A 12551-nucleotide genomic window follows, 5' to 3' on the forward strand; every position below is an offset into this window, starting at 1 on the left:
ATAACTAATATTTTTGAGCCTACAGTATGCTCCTGGCACTGCTTCTAAACACTTTCTAGGTATTAATTCTCAGAAAAATTCTATAGGGTAGGTATAATTACCATTCCCATTTATTGATGAAAAGGGCTCTGTGACGAGCCTCACAGAGATTGAGTCTGTGTTGATGTCACATGATGAGATACTGAAAGAAATGAGATTAGACTCTAGTTGGCTTAACCACAATGTCATAATACCTTTTGGAGGTTAAAGAAATTTAGAAATATTATAGAGGGAGGTAGGATTTGTTCTGGTCCTTCAAGAATAGGAAGAGTGACAGTTACTAGATATGGTGAAGGGAAGAATTTATGGGAGGAAAAGTTGGAGGTGGGAAAATGCAGGGAAGGTCTGGGGAGAAGCAGGAAGGGGCCTCTAACTGGAAGGACTGTATGGGACACCACTGGCCTCCAGGGAGCGCTCAAAACATCTTGCCCACCCTCACCCCTCAGTCTTCACACCACTGCACATCAAAGGGTCAAAATGAAGAGCAAGAAGACTCACTCTTCCAAAGAGGATAGTTTTCACTTTAACTCAAGGCACTGATTAGGACACATTTCTAAAAATGGAGCCTTGAAAGGGAATAAAGATCACAGCATAGTCAGGCTTGATGTTTCTTGTCTTCACACCCCTTCCATCACTGAGAGATCAGGCATAAAAAGAAGACCATAGATTTCCAGTATTGTGAGCAAAGCAGGTGGATGTGACGTGGAGAAGGGACAGTTAGAAGGTCATTATGCTATGCCATGCCACAAGCCTTGACATTTTTAGTGGAATAAAAATGAGTTCATCCATGGAGACATGAGAACTTGGGAGTCAGTACAGTGATTAGGAAATAACTGCTACGATGAATTTCTTGGGAATTCTTAGGAACAGGAAAAAAATCCACATATTATTTCCCAGGTAAATCAGATAGCATGAATATGAAGTATGTCTAACCAGGATGGTGACATTATTTTCTTTAGCAAATCCCAGTAGCTCAGGTCAGGGAACTAAAAAAACAAGCCAACAAAAACCACCTAAAAGTAGGTGATCACCCATCAGGGTTGAATGAGTAGGGTTGTTGAGGCAGTGGGTTAAGGAAGGGCATAGAGATCTGACTACAGCATTGGTTAAGTGCGTGATGACGACATGCCAGTCAAGAGGAGTGGTTTCTAGTGCAAGAGCAGGAAGTCTCGGGACAGCAGTGCAGGAAGGTCACAATGAAGCATTAAGTAAATAAGCAGACGGTGAGATGGGGGCAGGAGGAAGACCAGAAAGCTATTTGAGTACCAAGCAATGAGGAATGAGGATGGGGGGAGTTAGGGTGTTTGTGATGGACATGTACATTCTGCTGTACTTAAAGTGGATAACCAACAAGAACCTACTTAGAGCAAAGGGAACTCTGCTCAATGTTATGCAGTGGCCTAGATGGGACGGGAGTTTGGGGGAGAATGGATACATGTATATGTATGACTGAGTCCCTATGCTGTCTACTTGAAACTATCACAACATTGTTAATAAGCCATACCCCAATACCATGGTGTCCCTATGCCAAGGTGTGATGGTGGTTAGGGAAATTGATCAGGTTGGGGATTAGGGACATTAGGGTATGAGAAAGTCATCAGTATGGGTGCAGTTTGTCCTGGATGTTGGCAAATGTCAGAAAGAAAGAATGGACCTGTAGTGGTCCTAGAGAAAGGTAGAAACGATCCTGCGGGTCAAAGCCTCTGAAGGTGAGGGCCATGTGCTTCGTATGAGATGACAGAGAGAATATGGTGCAGAGGCAGCAGGGGGAGGATGTGAGTGCCAAGCTCATCCCTGGCTCATTCCTGGTGGTGGGGAGAAGAGGATGCCATTGTTTTTGCAAGCCAGGGCCACTGATTCCTGGGGATGGCATGAGGCCAGCCTACAGCTGAAGTGGGGGCCCAGCTTGGGGTGACTTGGCTGTGCTGGGAACACAAATTCCTGTCTCCTGTCTGCTTCCATGACCTACATGTTGGCAAGCTAGACAACGGTATGGAGTCCTTTATTTTATATCCCTAAAACTTATACATTTGCTCTGCTTTCTACTGCATGTCAAAATAGTTTATAATTGCATCTCATACCACACCACATGCCCTAATAACCACGATGTGTTCCCACATGTTACTCTGCTATTATTTTAGAGAAAGCTGCCAGAATTTAATTTCACTCTCCTCTAAGGTAGTTTATGGTCCAGCCGTATTGCTATGCAACCATCCACAATTAATAAAAATCAGACAGATAAGCAGCCTATACCATGACACTGCACCATATACCACAGACATTCTTAAAATCCAGGACACTATAAAACTTGGGATCTCAAAGTTATGGAATCTCAAAATTTTCAAGATTTAGTCTTAAAGAATTCCCAGGGGAAGGAAAATGAATGTTGTCCAGGAATCACCACACAGAGGTGGCTTAAAGCATGGGCACAGGAATCAGATGGACTCATGATCAAGGAGACCAAGACGCCCAACTGACAGCCATAGGTACTTGGTCAAATCTTGGACCTTCTCTTCGTTTTGAGTTCCTCATCTCTCAACGGGGATGACACCTGTCTCACAGAATTGCTGGGAACTAAATATGATGATGCAATAATGCCTGCAGGGAGGTTCACAGAGTAGATCAGATCAGTCGCTCAGTCGTGTCCGACTCTTTGCGACCCCACGAATCGCAGCACACCAGGCCTCCCTGTCTATCATCAACTCCCGGAGTTCACTGAGACTCACATCCATCGAATCAGTGAAGCCATCCAGCCATCTCATCCTCTGTCGTCCCCTTCTCCTCTTGCCTCCAATCCCTCCCAGCATCAGAGTCTTTTCCAATGAGTCAACACTTCGCATGAGGTGGCCGAAGTATTGGAGTTTCAGCATCAGCATCATTCCTTCCAAAGAAATCCCAGGGCTGATCTCCTTCAGAATGGACTGGTTGGATCTCCTTGCAGTCCAAGGGACTCTCAAGAGTCTTCTCCAACACCAGAGCTCAAAAGCATCAATTCTTCGGCGCTCAGCCTTCTTCATAGTCCAACTCTCACATCCATACATGACCACAGGAAAAACCATAGCCTTGATTAGATGAACCTTTGTTGGCAAAGTAATGTCTCTGTTTTTGAATGTGCTATCTAAGTTGGTCATAACTTTCCTTCCACAGAGTAAGTGTCTTTTAATTTCATGGCTGCTGTCACCATCTGTAGTGATTTTGGAGCCCAGAAAAATAAAGTCTGACACTGTTTCCACTGTTTTCCCATCTATTTCCCATGAAGTGATGGGACCGGATGCCATGATCTTCGTTTTCTGAATGTTGAGCTTTAAGCCAACTTTTTCACGCTCTACTTTCACTTTCATCAAGAGGCTTTTTAGTTCCTCTTCACTTTCTGCCATAAGGGTGGTATCATCTGTGTATCTGAGGTTATTGATATTTCTCCTGGCAATTTCTCAGTAAATGCTATAAGGCTATGACTTTAAAAAAAAAGTCACTATTGTTACTTTGTTTTGTAAGTTTCTTCAGGAACATTTCTGGTAAACTTAGTAGTGTGTGTGTGTGTGTGTGTGTGTGTGTGTATACATATATTTCTTTTGCTAAGAAACATTAAAAATAATACTACCTTCTGATTTCTTTTCTTACCGTAAGTTCAGGAGGGTACCTGAGGCAGTTAGTGTTCCTTTTTATGTGAATACTTAAAGACAGTGAGAAACAATCAGGAAAGGGACTCTATCCTGGGGTCCCCAACACCCAGGACACAGAGCAGTACCAGTCGGTGGCCTGTTAGGAACTGGGTCACACAGGTGAGTGAGCAAAGCTCCATGTGTACTTCAGCTGCTTCCCATCACTCTCTCATCACCCCCAGATGGGATCATCTAGCTGCAAGAAAACAAGTTCTGGGCTCCCACTGAGTCTGCATTATGGTGAGCTGTATAATTATTTCATTATATATTACAAGGTAGTAATAATAGAAATAAAGTGCTCAACAAATGTAATGGGCTTAAATCATCCCCAACCATCATTCCTCATCAGCCACAGAAAAACTATCTTCCACGAAACTGGTCCTTGTTGCCAAAAAGGCTGAGGACTGCTGCCCTACCCCATTTCTCATGACCACACTGCTGCCCAATTTCAGCTACCATGGGGGCAGCCCTCCGCTCATTTTTTATCACCCTCCTACATGAAACATGCATATGCACATGTACCTATACTAATTCATGTACACTGAAGGTAGAGATGACTGCTACATGCATTTTAGCTTTTGGATATAATGAAACCATAATATTAACTCTTTATACTCAGCTTATTATTTATAATAAACTGAAGAAGTATCTAAACAGTCACCTTTAAAACCCAAAGCTATTTCACATTTTCATCCTTGCTGGTTTTAGATTATTAGAGTATCCAAAAGAGATACTTGAATATTTAAAAATACTTAGCTCATCTACTTTGAATAGGATGAATCCCCACATATCATTAGCAAAGTGAATCAGAAAGTACTTCACTTATGGTTGCCAGGGGGAAGGATGGAGTAGTTAGGGAGTTTGGGATAGACAGGAACACATTGCTATATTTAAAGTGGATAACCAACAAGGACCTACTGTATAGCACAGGGAACTCTGCTCAATGTTATGTGGCAGCCTGGATGGAGGGGAGTTTGGGGGAGAATGGATACATGTATATGTATGTATGGCTGAGTCCCTTTGCTGTCCATCTGAAACTATCACAACATTGTTAATCAGCTATACACCAATACAAAATAGTATTTCAGCTTAACTTCTACTAGGAACACTCCTGAGTTGTAAGTGGGGGAAATCATGATGAAGCGGAGAACACAACGAGGTGTAAACCCAAGTGAGGAAGCCTGGGGGTGCATTTGTTAAGAGGGTGGACATTTCTTCAAGCTGACTTTTCTTAGAGTTGTACCTTGGTCATCAATATTATACTGTTTGCCACTGATAACAACGCTGAGTTCGCTTGATTTGCTGTACTTACAGATTAGAAATGAGTTGCTCTATGGAAAATGAAACCACTGGAGGAGGAAAATAGAATGAGCAGATTCCACGAAGTGTGGACTTTCCATACTTACTCCCGCACACAGGCATCTGGCAAGATCTCACCAGAGGGGGTCCAGAAAGATGCCGGCACAGAGTCTCACTGAGGGGGACCCGACGGCCTTTGGCCGTCAGCTTCTGGCACATCTGCTGTCTCCGCTGGGTTCCAACACCACAACTGACAGAACACTGTAATGAGAACAGTGGTGACAGAGTCAAGCGGAGCGAGAGCAGACACACGTCCCCAGCAATAGCCATGTCTCCCACAGTGAAACAGGATGTAGAGGTGTGCCAATAAGTAGGCAGTTCCCAGGCCTGAACATCTTTCAGAATACGGAGACTTTCTCTCTACCCACCATTCCCCTGCCCTCCCCTCCGCCTTTTCTCTTTTCCCTCCTTCCCTTCCTTCCTTCTTTTTTAAAAAAAATCTATTTGTAAGGTGGGATCCCCTGATAGCTCAGTTGGTAAAGAATCCACCTGCAATGCAGGAGATGCCGGTTCAACTTCTGGGTCGGGAAGATCCACTGGAGAAGGTATAGGCTACCCACTCCAGTATTCTTGGGCTTGTGCCTCAGCTATTTTGTAAGGTATGAGGCCCTGTTTTTTTTTCTGAGATATCATCGATATATAATATTGTATTAGTTTAAGGTATACAACATAATGATTTATATACATATATATTGCAAAATGATTACTACAATAAGTTAACAGCCAGAATCTCACATAGTTACAAGGTTTTTAATCTTGTGACTGAATATTTTAAATGAATGTTTATAACTGACATAGTTTTGTTATAACATGAAGCAAAAAAATTTCAGAGACAGGATAACATGTATGTTTTAAATAAATACTAAAACCCCAGTGAGATACCATTTCCCATTTCAAACTCATTAAGATGGCTATTAGTAAAAAAAAATAGATGTGGATAAACTCAAATGTTGATGCACTGCTGATGCGAATATAAAATGGTACAGCCTCTATGGAAAAGTTTGTCAGGCCCTCAAAAAGTTACACAAAGAATTACCATATGATCCAATAATTCCACTTCTAGAAAAATATCCAAAAATAATCGAAAGCAGAAACTCAGATGTTTGTATACCAATGTTCACAGTAGCATCATTTACAACAGCCGAAAGGCAGAAACCACCATACACTACATGGCCTTTTATGTCTGGCTTCTATCACTTGGCATAATTCTTTGAGGCTCATCCATGTCATAGCAGGCATCAGAATTTCATTCCTTTTTTATGGTGGAATGATATATGTATATACCACATTTTGTTTATCCATTCATCTGTTGATGGACATTTCGATTACTTCCTTTCTTCTTTCTGAGATAGTAACTAATTTTTAGTAGTTAATTGCCATACGATTCTGGGGCCTTGTAGTTGATGTCTCATTTGTTTTTTTATCTATTTATTAACATGACTTTGCTTTTTAAAAAATGACATAATACAGATAACGTGGTATCAATTTTGTATGGGGACTAGACTTATTGTGGTGATCCTTTCGTAATGGATACAAACATTGAATTTCCATGTTGTACACCTGAAATGGAAATGCCAATTATAGTTCAATAAAAACTTTAATATTAAAAATGGCATATACCCATGACCAAGAATTGAAAAACTAGAAAAACATAAAAGGAAAGGTCTTTTTAAAAAACACCCAAGCTGCTATATATAAAATAACATTGATATGTGATAATCATTGTGTATAAAAATGATAGCTGATAATCATAATTACATGTGTACATGTAATTTTAATTTAACATTTTACTACAATTTTATTAGGCATATTAGGAAAAAATGAAATAAGATGAAAAGAGTTCAAGTAACTAATTCCCCAAAGAACTCTCTACAGTTAAGGAAGATGAAAGAAACCAATAAGAGATTCAGGTGGTTATTGGATTGGCCCAAATGAACTTTATTATTATTTTTTTTTACAATGGAGAAAAGACAATCTCTATTTTTTTTTCTAGTTGATATTTCTCACTGTATGTTCTTTTTTATTTTAATTTATTTATTTTAATTAGAGACTAATTACAATATTGTATTGTTTTTGCCATACATCAACATGAATCCATCACGGGTGTACATGTGTTCCCAATCCTGAACCCCCCTCCCACCTCCCTCCCTATACCATCCCTCTATTACTCAGCCATTAAAAAGGATACATTTGAATCAGTTCTAATGAGGTGGATGAAACTGGAGCCAATCATACAGAGTGAAGTAAGCCAGAAAGAAAAACACCAATACAGTATACTAACGCATATATATGGAATTTAGAAAGATGGTAATGATAACCCTGTATGCGAGACAGCAAAAGAGACACAGATGTATAGAACAGTCTTTTGGACTCTGTGGGAGAGGGAGGCGGGGGATGACTTGGGAGAATGGCATTGAAATATGTATAATATCATATAAGAAATGAATCGCCAGTCCAGGTTTGATGCAGGATACAGGATGCATGGGGCTGGTGTACTGGAATGACCCAAATGAACTTTCTGATCAGCCTGATATTGATACTGATATATTCTGACATCTGAGAATATTTATTGACTCGCTGCTAAGAGGAGGGACAGGCACATTCACATTTCCACATCTCTTCTCTCCAAACATTCCATTTGCTTTTGTTAAACTATTTAGCTAATGTCAAGATTTTCTGATATGTATATTCTGTTCTGAGATGCCAATGCTGGCTGATTAGCCTTAATTCTGCCCTTACATGAATTTATGATGCATCTTCTGTTTTTTTTTTCACCAGGATCTGTGTCTTTCTGGATTTTTTACTGGGAGTTATCTTGGCATCTTGGTGTGTCTTCTTGACCCTGAAAGTCTTGATCCCATACCATAAGACAGACTTATGCATGGATGATCTGACTGCCTCTCTGTTGCCTTTCCACATGGAGAAAAAAACAAAATGAAAAGGAAAATACTTGGGTCATAGTTCCTTTCTTAAAAAATGTATTTATTTAATCTTTTGGCCACGCAGCATGCGGGGACCTTAGTTCCCTGACCAAGGATCAAATCAGTGTCCCCTGCATTGGAAGCACAGAGTCTTAACCATTGGATGGCCAGGGAAGTCCCTTTCCTTCCCTTTTGAACTGTGGCAAGTTTCACTGTCTGCTGGCATCTAAGGCTACCGAGAAGATGTGTGAGGCCAGGCAGGAGATTTTTGTTGTTTGTTTGACTTTTATGTTCAGAGGCCTTTTGCTCTTGTTTTTTTTTTTTTTTAAACCCACGAAGTTCAGCACCTTATTTGCTGGCTGTGTATTAGTGGGTCATATTTTCTTGGCAAGTAGTATGCCATTTTGATTTGAAGGTTAAAGCTCTTATTAGAGGAAGTTAATTCTCCTTATTATCTCTGAATATTTTTTGTTCCACATGTTCTTCTCACAAATACCCATTACACTCATGTTTAATCCTTATTATCTTTGAATATTTTTTGTTCCACTTGTTTTGTTCTTCTCACAAATACCCATTATACTCATGTTTAATCTCCTCTGCCTTCCATACCCATCACTGCCTCTAAAAACCAATTTTACATCTTAACTCTTTTCCATATCAAAACGAGTCATTCCAGCTTATATACCGTAGTCTCTGTTTTCAGTTGTTTAATTTTTTGTTGCTTGTAAAATAACTTTTATGTCTGCTATATAAAATTTTTCTTTTCAGTTTTTTCCCCTGACTATTCCAAGTTGTCTTTTCATCTCCTTCTGTTGACTTATAACCTCTTTTTAAAATCTCATTTTAGAGCCACTCTTCCCTCCACTCCCTCCACCCCCACTCCACCCCTTAACCCTGGACCAAGATATCATGACTATAATTTTCTTGGGAGTACACAGACTATTTTTTGACACTTTTCTCTGGCTAATACCATTGTGATGCTATTGTTCATGTGACTCTTGCTCCCTGTTCCTTTCCCCATGCCCTGACTTCTTCTGATCCTTCACTTCCCCCCTTTAAGTTTTGATGCTTAGTTTTTATGCTGGAGCTTTAAATGTAGCTGGCCATTCACCTATGTGAATAGCATGGGTCAGGGGATGAGCTTGGGCGTTTCCATCAGTTTCTTGTCTTCCACAGTCTGTCATCAAATTTTTATTTCCTCTGCCCACATCTCTCTTCAAACTTTGGCATTTGAAGGGCTAGGGTGACTCAGGGGACAGTCTCTTAAGTAACTGTAATCACCCAGCAAGCATCCTTCATGCCACTCCATCTCTGCAGCCTTCCTGGGCTACAGGGCCTCCACACATGGTCTCTCCTGCAGCTCCATCTGCCCCACAGCTCTGGAGGGACATTCATGGTATTTTCAGGGGCAGCACATGGTCCCCCATCTAGTGTCTATAATCAAGAACCGCTGAGCAGGCCTTTTAGGACTCTCACATTTACTCCTCGGGAAATCTACCTCCTGCTCGTGCCTGAAGAAATATTTGTCAGCCCTCAGCCTTCTCTCTTTCATTTTGGTTCAGATTTTATGGTCTTTGGCATGTGTGTTTCATAATTTATAGTTTGGGCTTGTGGCTGTTTCATTGTTCATTGAAGACAGAGTGTTCTCTCTCTTTATCTTTGTGGGGTTTTTTGTTGGGTTTCAAAGAAGGGGAATGGAATTTTTAAAATGCTTTTATTGTTCTCTTTAACAGAAAGCCCTAATTATTAATATTTTTTCAATGCCAAGGGAAGCTTTTTGTAAGCTTTTGAACAAGATAAAAATTACCATTTAGCAACTTATGATGTACATTAAATCCCTTACATAGGAAAGGGTTCGGTTCCAAGAGCATATTCACAAGTCCAATTTGTTCCTAAGTCCAACAAGGTTAACCTAGGTACCCAACTAACACAATTGGCTATATAGTACTGTCTGTAATAGCAACAGGTTTATAATACTTTTCACACAAATAATACATTAAAAAAATAAACATTTTTAATCTTACAGTACAGTACCTTGAAAAAGCTCAGTAGTACCACCTACATCATTGCTGCTTTTTACGCTTGCTTCCAGACATCCTGGGCTTGAAATAAAGACACTGCACAACTGTATTCTACACAGGACCGTACAGGACTCTACACACAAGCACAACCAGTTGTAGAGGAGGCATGCATGCGACAATGTACCTCAGATCCATGAACTAACTTACATGATTGGACATGCAAATACACATTCTCATCCTTTAAAGTTTGCAACTTGAAGGTGTGTATGTAGGGGATTTACTGTATTTTTCAAAAACAAGTCAAATCATCATCTAGGAGTTTTCCATATAATTTAAAAACAGTAGTCAAATAATTGCCAATCACCATTCACAAGCCATTTCTAATGATCAATATTTGACTTTTTATCCCCACTATGAATGGGAGGATCAGTTGCAAACCCCTTTTCTTGATAGAGATCTTACATGATCTTGTGTCTGCTAAGTTCAAGGTTAGCATGCCACTTGCACATGTCCACAGTGGAGAGAGTGGAGATGACAGAATCAGTGGCATTAATTATAAGTTACAAAATAGCAACTTTATGCCAAAGCTTTGTGATTAATCAAAAGCAATATGGTAGACTCCTCTGGAAGAGCACATGCAACTTTGTAACTATTTGTCTGTGAACTTCAAAATGGAAGGTCTGTTGGGCAGGATATAAAATCCTTGGCCTACATTTTCTTTTTTTAAATATATTGCTCCACTGTTTTCTACTGTGATGTGGCATTGTTGAGAAGTCTGATGCTAACCTGATTTTCTTTCCCTAATAAGTGACTTTGTCCTTTTGCTGAGATACACTTACACATTATTCTTTACCATTAAAGTCCAGTGGTTTTAGTAGAGTATGTCTCGATATGGACCATTCTGGGTTGATTTTTCCATGTATGTGGTATGCTCTTTCAATATAGTGATTTGAATTTTCTGTTTATAGTTTTGTTCTGTTGTTTTGGTTTTCCTTTCTCAGGACTCTAATAATAGATACATGATTTTCTTTCTCTGTTTTTCACAGCCATCATTTTTGCTTAAATTCTGTTTTTCTTCAGTTATTTTCAATTCTCTCCTTTCTTTTGTTTCTCTTATTACACATTCTGCATCTGGTCATTCTTGTGTTCCTTCTAGTTTAGTCTATGTTTCTGACTTTTCCCCCCTTAGTTTTCTAATTCTTTCCTGAACCCTGTCAGCTAATTTTTCACATCCCCCTGTTATTCACCTCATTTCAGAATTTTTCTATTTTTGATTTGTTTCTATAGATGTCTTAGCTTCTTTTAGCTGATTTTATAATAGTAAGTTATATTTTCATCTGCCTAAAAGTCAAATTTTCATTATGTTGCTATGTTATTGATACTTTTTTCTTGGGGTATCCTTCTATGGGGTTTGGTGTTGGTCTTGTTTAAACGAAACAGATTTTTCTCTGTACTTTTGAAATAGCTTAAAGGGGTGTTCAAGGGAGTTATTTCACTGTAAAGGACTCCCTCCTCTGGTGCTAAAATAAAGTATTCAAGGGTTTGGCCACAGTTTTGAAATGGACTTTTGGCAATGGCACCCCACTCCAGTACTGTTGCCCAGAAAATCCCATGGATGGAGGAGCCTGGTAGGCTGCAGTCCATGGGGTCACTAAGAGTCGGACATGACTGAGTGACTTCACTTTCACTTTCCACTTTCATGCATTGGAGAAGGAAATGGCAACCCACTCCAGTGTTCTTGCCTGGAGAATCCCATGGATGGTGAAGCCTGGTAGGCTGCAGTCCATGGGGTCGCACAGAGTCGGACACGACTGAAGCGACTTAGCAGCAGCAGCAGCAGCAGACTCTTCTACTCCCAAGAAGCTGAAGGAACTGAACATCTTTCCTTTACTCCTTTGTTCCTTTTCAGCTTGGCTTAACATTCTGGCAAGTTTTGTTGTGCATTTCTACAGTCTTAAGGATATGAATTCCACCAATGCTCTCCAATCTTCTTACGGCCCTGAATGAGTTTGCATGATTTTTCTTGCTCTAAACCACACATAGGAGCCTTGAGTCTTCACTCAGTTTCACTGATTATCTCAGACCAACATGCTAAAGGTTCTTCTATTCTGGAATTGGACTACTTTATTGTGGTGATATTTCTCTGTTCCATGGCTCTTATCCTTGTTTCTTCTCTATTTAAAAAAAAAACTCTAATTTTGCTACACTTGCTATTACATATGGTTTGCCCCTCCACCCCTTATATCACTTCCATTAAAATTACTATCTGTTATCTTTTCCTTTCTTTTGGCAATTCTAATTGCCCTGTTTTCTGTTTTTTTTTTTTTTTTTTTTTAATGAGAGATTTTGGAATATTAAACAACTATGCTGCTATCATGATTTTGCTTCACTGGAAGCCTCCTAAGCATTTTTAAAGGAACTGCTATTAACAATATATTCTTTGATATCAAGGCATTCATTTTTCCATGTTCAATTACCACTTAAATGCTGCTGCTGCTGCTGCTAAGTTGCTTCAGTCGTGTCCGACTCTGTGCGACCCCGTAGATGGC

The 12551-nt window shown here is 39.9% G+C and overlaps 1 protein-coding gene across 8 annotated transcripts in view; it reads right to left on the bottom strand.

Moving 5' to 3' along the window:
• Positions 1–12551, bottom strand: part of ADAMTSL3 (ADAMTS like 3) — a 380959-nt gene that overhangs the window by 84384 nt on the left and 284024 nt on the right. For all 8 annotated transcript variants that reach the window (XR_011562580.1, XR_011562581.1, XM_070775206.1 and 5 more), the window contains one exon: positions 5108–5261. Coding sequence is in view for 6 of the 8 variants with exons in the window: in XM_070775206.1 (XP_070631307.1) it covers positions 5108–5261 (154 nt within the window). In the remaining 2 variants the exon portion in view is untranslated. The remainder of the gene's footprint in view (positions 1–5107; positions 5262–12551) is intronic.

This window comes from Bos indicus, chromosome 21 (genome assembly GCF_029378745.1).
Source record: "Bos indicus isolate NIAB-ARS_2022 breed Sahiwal x Tharparkar chromosome 21, NIAB-ARS_B.indTharparkar_mat_pri_1.0, whole genome shotgun sequence".
NCBI classification, from domain to species: Eukaryota; Metazoa; Chordata; class Mammalia; order Artiodactyla; family Bovidae; genus Bos; species Bos indicus.